Source organism: Rhincodon typus, chromosome 13 (genome assembly GCF_021869965.1).
Source record: "Rhincodon typus isolate 14 chromosome 13, sRhiTyp1.1, whole genome shotgun sequence".
Classification (NCBI taxonomy): domain Eukaryota; kingdom Metazoa; phylum Chordata; class Chondrichthyes; order Orectolobiformes; family Rhincodontidae; genus Rhincodon; species Rhincodon typus.
The window spans coordinates 40258923-40275556 of NC_063344.1; the positions used below are offsets into that span (position 1 = coordinate 40258923).

General features: G+C 39.5%; 1 protein-coding gene across 1 annotated transcript in view; it reads left to right on the plus strand.

Annotated features, from left to right (window-relative positions):
- The first annotated feature begins 1535 nt into the window (after window positions 1-1535).
- Window positions 1536-16634, plus strand: part of LOC109920679 (spermatogenesis-associated protein 16) — a 99843-nt gene continuing 84744 nt past the window's right edge. Inside the window, exon 1 of the mRNA XM_048604603.1 lies at window positions 1536-2153. Coding sequence (XP_048460560.1) covers window positions 1536-2153 — 618 coding nt within the window. The remainder of the gene's footprint in view (window positions 2154-16634) is intronic.

The following is a 16634-nucleotide window of genomic DNA, read 5'->3' on the forward strand; positions in this document are numbered from 1 at the left end:
GATTGACTTTTTCGGCACCTGGGTCGATGCCAGGCGGTCCGTCTGGTTTCGTTTCTTTGTCGAGACTTCATAGAGATTGATACGATTGAGCAGCTTGCTAGGCCATTTCAGAGGGCAGATGAGAGTCAACTACATTGCTGTGGCTCTGAAGTCACATGTAGTTCTACCAGATGAGGATGGTATATTTCCTTGCTTGAGCCAGATGGGTTTTTTCCGACACTCAACAAAGATTTTATTAGTAGATTCTTAATTCCTGATTTTTTTTTTATTGAGTTCAAATTCCACTGGCTGCCATGATGGAATTCAAACCCAGTCCCCAAAACGTTAGCTGAGTTTCTGGATTAGTAATAATTTAGTGATACAACCTCGAGGATATCGCCTTCATTGAGAAACATAGAAACGTAGAAGATAGGAGCAGGAGGAGGCCATTTCAGCCTGCTCAGCCATTCATCATGATCATGACTGATTGTCCAACTCAATAGCCTAATCCAGCTTTCTCCCCATAACCTTTGATCCCATTCATCCCCATTGCTATATCTAGTTCTGAGGAAGGATCACCGGACTTGAAACGTTAACTCTGTTTTTTCCTTCATAGATGCTGCCAGACCTGCTGAGGATTTCCAGCAATTTTGTTTTTGTAACTGATTTACAGCATCCGCAGTTTTTTCGGTTTTTATGTTATATCTAGCTGCCCTCTTGAAGGTGGTAGTGAGCTGCCTCCTTGAATCACCGCAGTCCATGTGGTTCTACTTACAACACAATGCTGTTAGAAAGGGCCCTCCAGGATTTTGACCCAGTCTGTACTTCAGCAGTTAACTTTTTACCTTTATGCACCATTTGAATGACATCTATGCTGGAACAGTCAGCTTTCAGATTGTCACAATTACCTTTCAAAATCTGTATTTGGAAAACATTCTGATACTATTTTCTCAGGTGTTCCTTTATTCTACCTTGAATTATTCAATATTTGACTGGCACTTTCTTTCACTAAAAAGAACAAATCTGTCTGCCATTCACCATCACTAACCGTTGAAACTCATGTTTATATTCATGGTATTATCTGTGCCTACCCCCTGTAACTTCATTAACTTGTTAACATTCAACCACAAACTCTCAATTTGATTGACTTTGGTTTTTTAAGGAACTCTGCTTTGTTCTCCAATGCCACTGGCACTCATGGCTTTCAGTTCGTTAAGACCCAAATTTTGCAAATTCCTCCATGAACCCCTCCACATCTATATTTCCATTTATGACCTTTCTTTAAGACTATATCTTTGTCCCATCTTTTGGTAACTTCTCAAAAAGTGTCCTTTTATCCTTTTGCTATTACAAAGTAGTTTTGAATTTTTTTGTTGTGAAGGTGCCTTCAAAAATAAAAATTACCATTGCAGAACCAGTACATTACAAAATTAAGAAAATCCCAGATGGGCCAAATCTTAGAGGCATACTATGATGTGACAAAAATTATCTGCATTCCAGAGCAATTTCTAATCATTCATATTCTGTAACCTTTATTTAGGTATCAATGTTTGAATATGGCTTCTACAATTATGAAAAATCCAGATGGAAAACAGAATGTGACTGTCAACACTAAAATTGAAAAAGAAATAGATACTTTCAATTTATCTCAAAGTAATACATTGGATGATGCAGCTGATCATCCTAGACCTCCTGATGGGAATGACAAAACATGTAGCAGAAAACCAGAATCCTATTTAAGCCAAAGAATGACACATACAAGGAAGGTCAAACTAAAGAGAAAGAGTACATTAGACAGCTTAGGGATCAAAAGAAAACTAGAGAATGAAGAAAAATGTGCCAACAAAAAGGAATTGAAAGTAGTAGAGCATCAAGATCCACCAGTAATTCAGTCTCTCACTCGTGTGCCCTTAAAAAGTGTAATGGATGTTGAAATGAAATTGGTATATGTTGATGAACAACAAATAATGTATGAATTTATAGAATCCCAAGATTACAGAAGTACTCAATCAGTGTGTGAAGCCAGCAAATCGGGAGAATCTATGACTTCGTGTGCTTTGAATTTGGCACCCCAAATGGATAAATGGCTTGCTAAAGCTTTAAAGGATGCAAGTTTTTACTACCATCAGAAGAAGTATTCAGTCGCAGCAGGGCGATTCAGAACTGCATTGGAGGTACCTGCCCTATTTCATCATTAACTTTAAATTTAAATTAACTTTATTTTCTCCTGTTGCAATGCCAATGGTTGGTTAGATTGCAATCAGAAATTTAGAGGTCTTGTTCCAAATGTGAAGTCACACTTAGAAACAGAAATCTGAGAATTAGCATGAAAACATTATTAAATTTAGTTAAATTTACAGTTAAATTTACTTCACGATATTCTACATCAGTAGAACCACGACACCCTTTGGAATGGAGGCAATAAAATTCAATATAGAAACATAGAAAATAGGAACAAGAGTGGGCCATTTAGCTGTTCGGGTGTCCTCCGTAGCTCAGTATGATCATACCAGATCATTCCACTTAGTATTTTGTTCCCGTTTTCTTCCCATTCCCATTGATCCCTTTAGCCCTGAGAACTATTATCTATTTCCTTCTTGAAAATGTTCAATGTTTTGGCCTCAGCCATTTATTGTGGCAGAGAATTTCACAGGCTCACCAACTGTCTGGGTAAAGAAATTTCTCCTCATCTCAGGTTTAAATAACCCACCTTGTATCCTTAGACTGTGACATCAGTTCTGGACTCTGTGATCATCAGGAACATCTTTCTCTTATTTACCCTGTCTAGTCCTGTTAGGATTTTTTCAGTTCTTTGAGATCTCACCTTATCCTTCTAAACTCCAGTGAAAAAAGTCCTAACCAATCCAGTCTGTCTTCATACATCAGTCCGACCATCTCAGGAATCAGTCTGGTAAGCTTTCGTTGCATTCCCTCCATGGCCAGATTATCCTTCCTTGGAAAAGGAGACCAAAACTGCACACAGTATTGTAGCCTCACCATGGCCCTGTACAATTGCAGCAAGATATCTAGCTCCTTTCAGGAGGCAACTTTACTGAAGTCTTCACATACAGCTGGCCTATGAGACAATATTTTGTTTAACTTTTTACCGCATCCATTTCATTTCCGTTCTCATCTTTTCATTGCTACTATGGCATATTTATGTTTCTCTCCCTCTGAATGTTCGTGCATTAGCAAATGTGAAAGAGACACTTCAGAATGTTGATAAATAGAATTATGATTTTATTTACTGAATACAAACCACTGAAGCCAAGCAATAGCTCCACATTTGTTGAGTTTAAGGTGATTAGTCTGCCACTTTGTCGGTGGGACATTCCTCAGTCATGTGCAACTATGCTTGTGTCTCCTCAAATGCTCAAGAGTTTTAAACTGACGCCTAAGCAGTGAAAGTTGGCTGCAAAGGAGCTCTGGCCTGTCCTGAGCCTGTTTAGCAGGAACCACTTTTGCATGGTAGTTCAAAGCCAACGTAAGTCAGTAACAAATTTCTTGTGACAAATCCCACTTACCTTGTTTCCCATTCCTTGATCCAAAGGATGTTTCTTGGTTTGATCTAGTTCAGAAAAGTTGTCCCAAAGAGGGTGCCAGGATAGAAGGTAGAAGTAGTTGGGTTGAACAAGTCATCATGGATTGGTCAGTAAGGGACAACACAGATGCTTTTAACTCGTTTGTGGGTTTTCGTCAGTCAGTGGAAGTGGGAAAAATGGAGTTTGTGAAGACAGGAAACCAGGGGAAGTTGTTGCGTGGAGGACATCAGTTATGATATGCATTGTCACATTCAATTGAGTGTCAACAAAAGACCAAAACTGCACATAGTATTGTAGTCTCACCACGGTCCTGTAGAATTGCAGCAAGACATCCCTGCTCTTTTCAGGAGGCAACAATTACTGAAGTCTTCATATACAGCTGGCCTATGAGACAATATTTGGTTTTAAGTTCTTCCCACATTTCTTTCATTTCTGTTCTCATCTTTTCATGCTACAACAGTTTATTTATGTTTTTCTCTGAATGTTCGTGCATTGGCAAATGTGAAAGAGATATTTCAGAATATTGATAAATAGAATTATGATGTTATTTACTGATTGCAAACCACTGAAGCCAAGCAATAGCCTCCACATTTGTCTGACAAGTGTGCATTACTCTGCTGAGGAGACTGGTAAGGTATATTCTAATATCTGGGTGTAATGGTAGAATCATCCCACAGAGATTCAGCATTGTCTTTTTGGTAGGTTGTTTCCAGTTTTGACTTTTGCTGATATTAGAAAATGGCATTGTATGGTTTCTGCAGGCAGGCAGACAGAGAATGGAAAAAGATCCATATTTTAGGGAGTCAAAATTTACAGTCTTTCACTGGGATTTCTATCAACACTAAATCTGAACCTTTCCAGAATCAGAATACATCATGGAGAGTTAGTTAGTTGTTGAGCTATCGCTTTGGAAAGATAAAGACTATACTGGTGGCTCAGGTGGCATGGAAAAAAAACAAAGTCCTGCATGTTACCTTGCAACTTCAGTATGTTGATCTTTGGACTAAGATATCAACTGATATTATAGACAAAAAGACACTCAAGCTGGAGTTTCATACAATTTAACCTTTATTAGCACTTATTACTTGTATGTTATTAACTCTTAACAACTTTGTATTCAACTCCCTACTCTATGTTGCTACTCACTACACTGTAAGCTTCATGACTTGAACATTAATACTGCCCATGTGTGATGAACTGGCCAGGTTCACTCCCACAAATCATAGTCTTTTTTGAGTTCCGAACTCAGGGTCTCCTCTTCACAGAAATGTAGAAAATAGGTGCAGGAGTAGGGCATCCAGTCCTTTTGAACCTGCACCACCATTTGATGTGATCATGGCTGATCATGCAATTTCAGTATCCCACTTTCGCTTTCTCTCCATACCCCTGGATCTCTTTAGCAGCAAGGGCCACATCCAGCTCCCTCCTGAATATATCTCATGAACTGGCCGCAATAGCTTTCTGTGGTAGAGAAGTCCACAAGTTAGCATCCTGGTAAATCTCCTCTGCACCCTCTCTAAAGCTTCCACATCTTTCCTATAATGAGGTGACCAGAAATGAACACAATGTTCCAAGTGTGGTCTAATCAGAATTTTATAAAGCTGCAGCATAACCTCACAGCTCTTAAACTCAATTCCCCAGCCAATGAAAGCCAACACACCATACGCCTTCTTTACAACCATATCAACTTGGGTAGCAACTTTGAGGGATCTATGGACGTGGACCCCAAGATCCCTCCATTCCTCCACACTGCCAAGAATCCAACCATTAACCCCGTATTCTGCATTCAAATTCGACCTTCCAAAATGAATCACTTCACACTTTCCTGGGTTGAATTCTATTTGCCACTTCTTTGCCCAGCTCTGCTTCCTGTCAATGTCCCGTTGCAAACTACAACAACCCTCCACGCTGTCCACAACTCCACCAACTTTTGTGTCATCGACAAACTTACTAGCCCACCCTTCCACTTCCTCATCCAAGTCATTTATAAAGATCACAAAGAGCAGAGGTCCCAGAACAGATCCCTGCGGAACACCACTGGTCACTGGGCTCCAGGCTGAATACTTTCCATCTACTGCCACCCTTTGTCTTCTATTGGACAGCCAGATTTGTATCCAGACAGCCAAATTTCCCTGAACCTCCTTACTTTCTTAATGAACCTACCATGTGGAACCTTATCAAATGCCTTGCTAAATCTGTATGCACCACACCCACTGCTCTACCTTCATCGATGTGTTTTGTCACATCCTCAAAGAATTCAGTAAGGCTTATGAGGCATAACCTGCCCCTCTCAAAGCCATGCTGACTGTTTCTAATCAAACTATACTTTTCCAAATAGTCATAAATACTACCTCTCAGAATCCTCTTCAATAATTTGCTCACCACAGAAGTAAGACTGACCGATCTGTAATTTCCAGGATTATCCCTATTTCCTTTCTTGAACAAGGGAATGAGGTTTGCCACCCTCCAATCTCTGGTACTACTCCAGTGGACAGTGAGGACATAAAGATCATTGCCAAAGGCGCAGCAATCTCTTCCCTTGCTTCCCGAGTAACCTTGGGTATATCCCGTCTGGCTCAGGGTACTTATCTATCTGATAAGCACTTGGCTAATGTGGTACCTACAATTCCTCTTCTTTCTCAGCAGTACAGGGCAGAGCATTCTCATGCCCCATCCATATTTCTTCCTTGATTATACCTATATTATCCACCTGAGATGTTCAATTCAATTTCATCCTTAGGAGTCATTGGAAGCCCCATATCATCCCCAGGGCTTTACCCGTGGTGCCTCCACAATTATTTCTAAACCAGATTCTGGTCAGTTGTCGGAACTGACAACTTGATACCCTTGTGTATTTCCCTGTTCGTCAACTGTCTTAGTCACTGTTACTAAGCCAAGATGGGACCCTCCCCGATATGTTCATAGTTTTCTCTTAATTGTTCCAATTATCATAGATGCTGCACAAAGTTCCATTTTGCCATTTTTAACCACCTTTACCTTACCCTTTATGATTTGTTTGATGGTCTTATCATGATTCTCCAGTACTTTAATTATGTCATTTGCAACCCAACTTCCATGTAATCCCCTCTCTGCATTCTGTTGTCATTGCCTTTTAGTTCACTCAAGACCTCTATGACCTTTGTGTCAAGGTTTGGAGTTTACTATCCAGACTTTCTAAATTGAGGATGTTTACAGTAGACATCCTAGCTCCATAAGCTGTTGCCACATCAGAATCCCAATATTAACAGGTTCCATGTTCTTTGGCAACACAGCGTGGAGCTTGAGGAACACAGCAGGCCTGGCAGCATCAGAGGAGCAGGAAAGTTTACATTTCGGGTCAGGACCCTTCTTCAGAAAATTTTCTGTGTTGTCTCTGACTACAGAATTTGCAATTCTTGCTATCTCCATGTTCTTTGGTGCCAGCTTTCAAATATTTCACCCCAGTCATCCTATTCTTGTTCTTTGGGCAGAATTCCATGCTTATTCCTTTTGCATCACTTTTCCCATGACAGATCACCCTTGCATTCTCATACCCGTCCTCCATACATTCCCATTTACATCTTATTACATTATTCAGGCAGTCCCACATCCACAGTTTAGCACAGAACTGATTTTTACTTTCCCACTTCACAGTCAAATTAAACTGAAGGATAAATCACCACAACCCATTCTCAGGTACACCTCCAGGGTGCCGAAACTCTGGGCACGTGTCAGCGACATCCTTTGCCCCATTGTTGCGCTTAAGCATCCCTTTTCACAGCTTCCTACTTGTGGATTGTACCAAAATCCTTCGTCTGACGTCTCAGTTTCTTTCCACACAGTCTTCACTGTATTGGTGGTGACTACTGTCGCCAATAGAATACCAACCACTAGTATAATTCTTAACTCTACTTTGATGGGTTTCTGTTTTCCTACAATACACCAGATAACATCTGCTCTTATTTACAGTCTTATTTAGCCAAGTAGCTAGGTTAAATTAAAATCACCATTATCTTCCTGCCAGACTAGACATCACTCACCCTGGCACCAGGCCCAAACCGGTAGGATGCATCCAGAAGAGAACAAGCGACACAGATCCAAGGGCGATAAGAAATACTCCAAGGGGACAAGAGATACTTCAAGGGAGAGAGAACTAGGCAGTGAGGGCATGAGGGAGAAAGAGAGATAGTGTGTGCAAATTGACAAGTAGGGTTGGTGAGTGAGTGAGTGATTGGAATATTTTAACATGAGGTAGTTTTGACCTCACCATGCTGCTGATTTATAATTGTTTTAGGTCTTGCCCCCTTTTAACAGCTGGTGTTGTATTGATTCAGTGAACCAATGTCCACTTTATAAGTTCTCAAAATGATTCTTCATGATTTATTTGTTTGGGTCTTGTGCAGTATATTGTACTTAACAGTGGAATACTGGCCTTGATGTTCTCTTATTTTGCAATGGTGGGTTGATGACCTCTCTCAAGAAGTTAGATTGGATAAAACTAGGAATTTTCTGATGTATCTTCTCTTAAAGCAGTACGAAGGGTAGAAAATACTTGATTGAAATCTTCTTTGTGCATATGCACTGAAAACTTATTAGCTGTCCACAAAAGGTGTGCTTGGGGTGATAGCTTTTCATATGCTGAAGTATGCATCAGTTAATTTGCAAAATCGTTTGGAGCTAGTTTGTGTTTGTTGCTTTGTTATGGTGATTTGAGCACTGAAAACAACAACGTTAAAAACAGCCCTTTCAACCCTGCAAAATCTTCCTTAGGAACTTCTGGGGGCTGGTGCCAAAATTGGGAGAGTTGCCTCACAGATTAGTCATTTATTTTAAAACTGCGATATTAGTCATTGATTTTTTTGTTCATTCACACATTTTGTTGAATATATGTTATCCAATAGTGACTAATTAAGGTAGCACGCAATGGGTATTACTGCTTAATCTTTTTTAGATTATTTCCCAATACTTGAACTTAGAAAAACATATCTCCCACCTCTTTGAGAGTGAGAATTTCTGCCATGAAGGTATGTTTTACTGTTCTTCTGATTTTTCTTTAGCTTCCCAAGCCAAAGAACAAAGTGGCATATGGCTGTTTTTGGGTGTCGTGCTAATTCAGCTGTTTAAGTAGACTGCAGAGTTCCTCCATTTCAGTTTTGGAAGCCTCTGCATCTTCTGTGAGGCCATACTTTGACTAATAATGGAATTAACATTTTCCTGTTAAGATTGCTGATGCAAAGTGTGACTCAATCCGTTCTGCCTGATTTCCAATCCAATCTATTTAAAAGTCCCAGAAGCCTAACTTTCAAATTTCATTTGTGCTATAAGCCCATTTATAACAATGTTTTCAAATTCACTGCTCCCACCCTACAATAACGTTATCTATGTGCATCCTAAGGAGATCCGACTGTTGCCCCTCATGGCTTCAGTAAAACATGCAGGGTCTGATTTTAACTGAAGACATCCCAATTTTAGGCAAACAGACCTTACTGAGAAGTGCCAAACTCCAGAGCCATCATTTAGGTCATGTACACATTTAGCTTCCAGAGTTTCTCCACTGCATTTGGAACTTATTTTGCAGAATGAAGAAATACATCCTTCTTGAGCTGATTTCCCTGCAGAAATGCAACTTTAATATCAATTGGTCTTTACTCTCAAGCACTTGTTACTAATAAAGAAAAGTTTCAAAATTGCCTTTCCTGATGTTGCAGAATCTATTCATATCTTGACTCCCCAGTTTTCTCCCAAACCTTGTGCCACTAGCTTTGCTTTATTGTACAGTATCTCTTGACTAAGTTAAATTACCTTGCCTTCTATCTCTTTGATGACTACCTCTTATTGAATTCCCCCTCCTTTTAATAGGACCGTTTTCGATGGTCCGTGATCTCTTTCTTGAGGCATTTTCACTCCCACACCACTTTCTATTTGAGCTTACATTTTGCCTTGATTTCGTACTCCCAATCTAGGGACCTAACCCCTTGCTCCTCATCCTGTACATTCATCCAGCGTTTATATTTTCCAGTGGCCTTTCCTGCTCTGCTTATAATGTTGCAATTCCCTGTTGACTAGCCTCTTTAGGTAAATATTTGACTTTAGTACCTTTCTTTGACTGTTGTCCTTTGTAACTAATGGTCTCATATTAACCATCAGAACCGATATGTCTATCATCAGACAAGCTGTCAACTGTGACAGTTTGATCCTTGGAGCTATGAAACATTTGGGTATGAGAAGTGGCTGCCGCGTCGTTATTTTCTATAATTCCTTCAAATCCTGTAAATTTGTTGTCCATTCCAAGCAACCTTGAAGAGTGTACCTGAACAGTCTGATTCCTGTGCCGCATGATTATTATAATTCTGTCTTTACCAATAATTTTCCTCCGGTCTCTTCTTTATTTTAAGCTCCTCTATCTTACAATAAACCATACCCCCTGGATTAAAACTGGTTTCCATTGATCTTTCTTGATATCTTAAGTCTGACTGAAATCTTTGATACTTGGTCTTCAATGGAAGTCTTTCTGCCTGTATGCAGTGTATTAAACACTCTGAAAAAGTAATTGTAGCTCCTTCCCAAGCTGGAGGCTGCTTATTTATTGTTGATGGAACTATAGGATTCCTACCAACAACTTTTCAGATATGAACTATATCCTCCAGCCATCTGCAGCAAATTCTTAGCATGGACAGCCCATGGTACTACAGAAGATAGTTTACAGTTTTGCGCATCTGCCAAAATTTTGTGAACCATTTCATTTACTGCTAGATGGATCATAAGTATTATGTTCTTTTTCACAAACACATCTCTTAAATTCATCATTATTAACCTCCACCCCCATTATCAGTGAAAAATTTTGCTGGTGGTCCAAGATCAATCCCTATCCACTTTCTATTACCTTTTCCACAATTGTTTTCTTATCTTTAATATACATTATTGTTGACTGACAACATCTGGTTGCAAAACCTACAAAATAATAAATCAAAATGTTATTTTTCTTTATCTTGTTTTTTTATAATTCATAGCTACTACCTTGGCAGACTTATAGGCTGTGACTGTGTCTTCACTATTTCATACAAATCTCAAATCAATCACTCATCCACTCTATGAACTTATTGTACTCCCTGCATCGTTTATGAAAACTTTAACTGTGTGGAGAATGGATGGGGAACTTGCCAATGTAGTTTTGCCATAATTTTGTACTGTTAAATTTCTGTCCCTATTGTTAATAACATTTCTTTAATTGAGAGATTATATTTCATTAAAGGGCACACATTACGATTCTAATTGTGTAAATTGCAAAGGCACAGATTTTTGAAAGACAATAGCTTTGTCATTTTCAATTATACATGTCAGTTGTGCTACTTCCTCAATGGCCTACTTAATGATAGTGTTTCAATCAACACAGCACTCATGCTAATTAAATTATTGATGCCAACTATTTTACAAGGTACAACCACAATTTTCAAACATTTTAATGTCTTATCATCTCCAAATCTGAAATCGATGGAACTCTTGAATTCCTTAACTTTGTCCGGATCCTTATTACTTGGAGTTTCGGTAGCATTTTGGCCAGTCCAAATGTCTAATATTGCACATTTCAAAAAAACTCTGCCACTAGTATATTTGTCACTGGGCTGAAACTTCTTGTGACCAATACAATGCCCTCTCTTTGACCCATATCACCATCTTCGTTCTCCAAACCTTGCATTTCACGTTAAGTTTTGAATACTTTAGTATACTATTTGGGACTGTTCATAGCATACTTTGAATCGCACTGATACAATGATTGACTATGACCTGAGCATTTCTAGAGTTCATTCTCTTGCTGTAAATCCCAAATTCTCTTTGCTTTTCAAAATTATCAGTAGCATTTGTGTCTTCATGTACCATAAGACCATAGACTTAGGAGCAAAAGTAGGCCATTCAGCCATGAAGTCTCTTCTGTCATTCAGTTAGATCATGGCTGATCTAGTAATCCTCCATTCCACTTTCCTGCTTTTTTCCACATATCCTTTGATTCCCTTACTGATTAAAAATCTGTCTGTCTCAACCTTGAATATATTTAATGACTCGACAGCCCTCCATGGTAAAGAATTTTAAAAGATTCACTACCGTTGGAAGAAATTCCTCTGCATTTCTGTCCTAAATAAGTGACCCCTTACTCATAAATCCTGTCCGTGTTCCTAGACTTTACCAGAGGAGAAACAATCTTTCTGCATCTAACCTGCCAAGTCCCCTAAGAATCTTATATGTTTTCAATAAGGTCTCCTATCATTCTTCTAAACTCTAATGAGCACAGGTTAAACCTACTCAACCTTTCCTGATAAGATCTGGTAACAGCCGAGTGAACCTTTTCTGACAGCTTCCAATGCCAATATATCATTCCATTGATCAGGGATCCAAAACTGCTCATAGTATTCCAGTTGTGGTCTGAGTTGTGCTTCGTACAGTTTTACAAGAGCTCCTATTTTTATACATAATTCTCTTCAAAATAAGGGTCATAATATTCCAGTTGCCTTCCCAATCACCACTTAAACTTGTATTCTAGCCTTTTTTGATTTATGCATAAGGACTCCCAAATCCCTCTGTGTGGTATCTTTCTGCAGTCTTTCTCCATTTGAATAATATTCTCCTCTATTCTTTCTGCTAAAATTTTCCTGCATTATATTACATCTGCCAAATTTTTGCCCATTTATTTGACCTGTGTCTATCTTTCTACAGACATTTTAAGTCATTCTCACCACTTGCCTTCCCACCTACATTCATGTCATCCCCAAGCTTGTCTATAGTATATTCACTTCCTTCATCAGAGTCATTAATGTATATTGTAAATAATTGTGGCCCCAGCACTGATCCCTATGGCTTCCCACTGGTTACACATTGTCATCCTGAAAATGTCCCTCTTATCCCAACTCTCTGTCTTCTATTAGTTAGCCCATTTCTTTTCATGCTAATATGCTACCTCCAACACCATGGGCTTTATTGAATAGCTTAACGTGGTATCTTATCAAACACCTTCTGAAAATCCAAATATATTATATTTACTGCTTCCCTTTATCTATCCTGCATGCTGTCTCCCCAAAGAATTCTGACACATTTATTAGGCATATTTTCCATTTTGCTCCATTATGTCCAGGCAGGAATATGCCTGGTTCTGAGGAAGGGTCACCCGACCCGAAACATTAACTCTGTTTTTTCCTTCACAGATGCTGCAAGACCTGCTGGGCTTTTCCAGCAACTTTGTTTTGGTACCTGATTTACAGCATCCGCAGTTCTTTCGGTTTTTATATGCCAAGGCTTGGTGCCTTTTTTGCCAGCAGTTGGAGAGGGCAGAACATGGATGCCAAAGCCAGGAAACTTTTGTCATTTCTGAGGGATGCTGAGGCAGGGAGCAATGAGGCCTGAGAGCCATCTGTCAAGAGTTATGTCTGCTAGATCCAGGGTACGTGGAGATGTAAGGCATGTTTTGGGAAAGAGGTTCAAAGTGGGATTTGGGAGAAGACAGGTTCCTAGGTGTGTGGAGATAAGAAAGGCTGCAAAAGCTTTGAGGGGGAAGAAAGTAGGAAGTGGAGGGAGGAAAGATTTTGCAACGGGGTGTTATAGAAGGGGACACTAGTGACAGTGGGGGTAGAGGGTTAGGCTGAAAGGTGGACAGGTGGAGACACTGCAAGAATATGTCAATAGCGACGCTGCAGGTGACAGCGAGATGGTAGCTAGAGAGGGGAGTAGAAGGGAGGCTACAAGTGGTGAGAGAAAAAGCAGGCTGCATAGAGAGAAGACCAAGAAATCCTCAGTTGAGCCAAGAAAACTTGAAATCACTTTGGCAAAAATTCTTTGCAAATGAATGTGGAATCTCCACATACTTCTGTTGTGTTTTGTGGCTCTACATTTAATGGAGAGTTGATCATTATTGAGGATATTTATAAATCCATCTAATTCTGCTTTCATGTGAGTCTAAATACCCCATGAATCAGCACAAATACAGAAGGTATTGTTCATACAAGACTGCATCACTTAATAGATAAGTTGGAATGAAAATTTTTAAAAAAGACCCCCGAAAATCAAAAAGTGGTCAAGAAATTCTCAAGAAAGCTTATTTTGTGCATTGATGTGCTGAGTGGCCTCCTCCTGTGACATAACATTTTCTACATTTTCTAAATATTCTAAATATCTGAAGATGCAGAACGTGAAAGGATGTGGGGACGGGGTAAAGGAGTGATAGTATGCTCTGTAGGAGGGCCAGCATAGACATACTAAGTCAAATGGCCTTCTGTGCTGTAAGAATTCTGTGATTAACAAGTTGATTTAAAAGTCTCAAGGCAGTGCCAAAATGAAAACTTCAATGACCCAGTACTTCTCCTCAAAATTTCTGCAGATTAAGTTCTCAGGTTCAGTCTATGGACTGTCTGTAAATATACAATCTCAGCTAGAGTTCAGTGTACCTAAGCTTGACTGATAAGAATTCCTCGTCTTGATCATTATCCATTGTCAACATCCAGGTCAAATCTGCCTTGGGCAAACTCTTTTTATTCTTTCTCCAATAACCCCAGACTACCTGTAGACAACAACTAGCCAAGTCCCATTTTCAGTCTGTGGTCGACACGTAACCTAAAGGGCTCTCTCTCAAACCATAATGTATGAGTTTTGCTGAACTTTCATAGGCGAAACCATTTTTCTTGATCATAAAGCACCATGTAGTAGGCCTCACCTCCACTGTGTTCTAATCTCTGTTCTCCAAGTTGCTTAGCTTTATTACCAGCAAGGGTAGTTGAACATGGCAACATCATCTAAATTAGCATAAACAACTGCATTGATGGAAGACACAGAGCATTCAGTTTGTGATTTTGGGTTCAGCAAATCTTGCAAAATGAGACAAAAATATGAAATTTAGAAATACAGCTTAAATTAGTTTGGACACTTTGGATGACACCCCCTATATTTAGTGAAATTACTTACAGCGATTTAAAGTTCTTCTGTACGTAAAACCAATTTGTAGTAATAAATGGTTTTAATGAATGAAAGTTGCCATAGTCCCAGACAACCATAGATTACTCTTTCATTATAGAGAGATGACTGTTGGTGAGTTTAACCTGAGTGTTGCCATACTTCAGGTGAGGGGTAAGGTTAAGAAAGCAGGATGTTCATTGTGACATTGGCCTGTTCTAGACTCGAACGCACACTTTTGGTGTCATTCTGCATCATAAATCAACCATGCAGCCATCTGAACTAACCAAGCCTGTAGTGCCCCCTGTCCGAACCTGCTCATAGGTTCTCTACCAGGATATCTGCTGTAATGACGAGAAGCCATAGAGTCATAAAGATGTGCAGCACAGAAACAGACCCTTCAGTCCAACTCGTCTATGCCAACCAGATGTCCTAAATTAATTTAGTCCCATTTGCCAGCATTTAGCACATATTCCTCCAAACCCTTCCTATTCATATACCCATCTAGATGCTCTTTAAATGTTGTAATTGTACCAGCCTGCACCACTTCCTCTGGCAGTTCTTTCCATATAAGCACCACCCTCTGCATGAAACGGTTGCCCCTTAGGTCCCTTTTAAATCTTTTCTCTCTCAACTTAAACCTATGCCCTCTAGTTTTGGACTCCCTTACCCTGGGAAAAAATCTTGAATATTCACTCTATCCATGCCCCTCATTATTTATCCATGCCCCTTATGATTTTATAAACCTCTTTAAGGTCACCCCTCAGCCTCTGACACTCCAGAGAAAATAGCCCCAGCCTATTTAGCGTTTCCCTGTAGCTCAACCCTCCAACCCTGGCAATGTCTTTGTAAATCTTTCCTGAACCCTTTCAAGTTATAACACCATTCTTCCAATAGCAAGAAGACTAGAATTGAATGCAATATTCCAAAAACAGCATACCCAGTGTCCTGGACAGTTGCAACATGACCTCCCAGCTCCTATACTCTATGCACTGACCAATGAAGGCAAGTGTACCAGACGCCTTGTACACTACCCTGTCTACCTGTGACTCCACTTTCAAGGAACTATGAACCTGTACCTCAAAGTCCCTTTGTTTGGCAGTACTCCTCAGGGCCTTACCATTAAGTATATAAGTCCTGCTCTGATTTCCCTACCAAAATGTCGCACCTCACATTTATGTAGATTACACTCCATCTGCCACTCCTTGGCCCATCAGCCCATCTAATCACAGTTGGGTCAGTGAACACAGGGATCGTAGATGAGCAGGATTTCAGCAGCACAGTTGCTGAAATAGTTTTGTACAGGGAGCGTGGAAAGTGGAAGTATGCAGGGAATGTGGAAAGTGCATTAGAATAGTCAGATATAGAGTTAAGAAAGGTATGAGTGAGAATTCCAGCAGCAGATGAGCTGAAACAACAGTGGAAATGGGCAATGTTACTGATGGTGCTCATATGTGGTTGAAAGTCATTTTGCGTTCGTCACAGTCTGGTTCTGCCAGAGGGTGATAAAATTATTGGCTATGGAACAGAGTATATCAGGGCAGCAAAGACAGTGGCTTCAATCTTCCCAATATCTATTTGGAGAAAATTTATGGTCATCCAGTACTGAATGTCAAATAAACGGATAGGGCGAACGTATTGAGAGAAGTGATGGTGAAGTAGAGCTGTGTGTTGTCAGTGCATGTATGAAGACTGACACATATATAAATTGATGTAAAATGTCATTTAAGCTTGTGCTTTAGAACATCTGCTTTTGGAACTGGACTATGTTCAGCACTCTAAATTGAGCTGCAAATTAAATCAAATTCCGTGTTAGATTGAGGCCTAGTATTTCCTCCTTTAAAACAGTTAACAAGTTTGGTCCAAAAATGTCCACATGTTAGTGTCCATTTTGCTCAACTCAAGTTACTGCCAAGTATCTTAACCAATCTCATTTGACTATACCAATGTATAAAGTAAACATAAATTAAGTTTAACAATTAGAGCCCAAGGTAAACGGCAAACTCACACATATACTTAAATTTTGAAAATTTAAGTTTAATTTTCTTTAACTATCATTCATACACAAATAGATCGATAGAAATAGTTCATATTCTGTTGTAACTGTAAAATGCATGTGACAATAAAATCAAGATCTTGTTGTACCAAATGCATGAAATGTTGAAACACTGAAGTCCTCTGATGAATTGATACCAATGCATT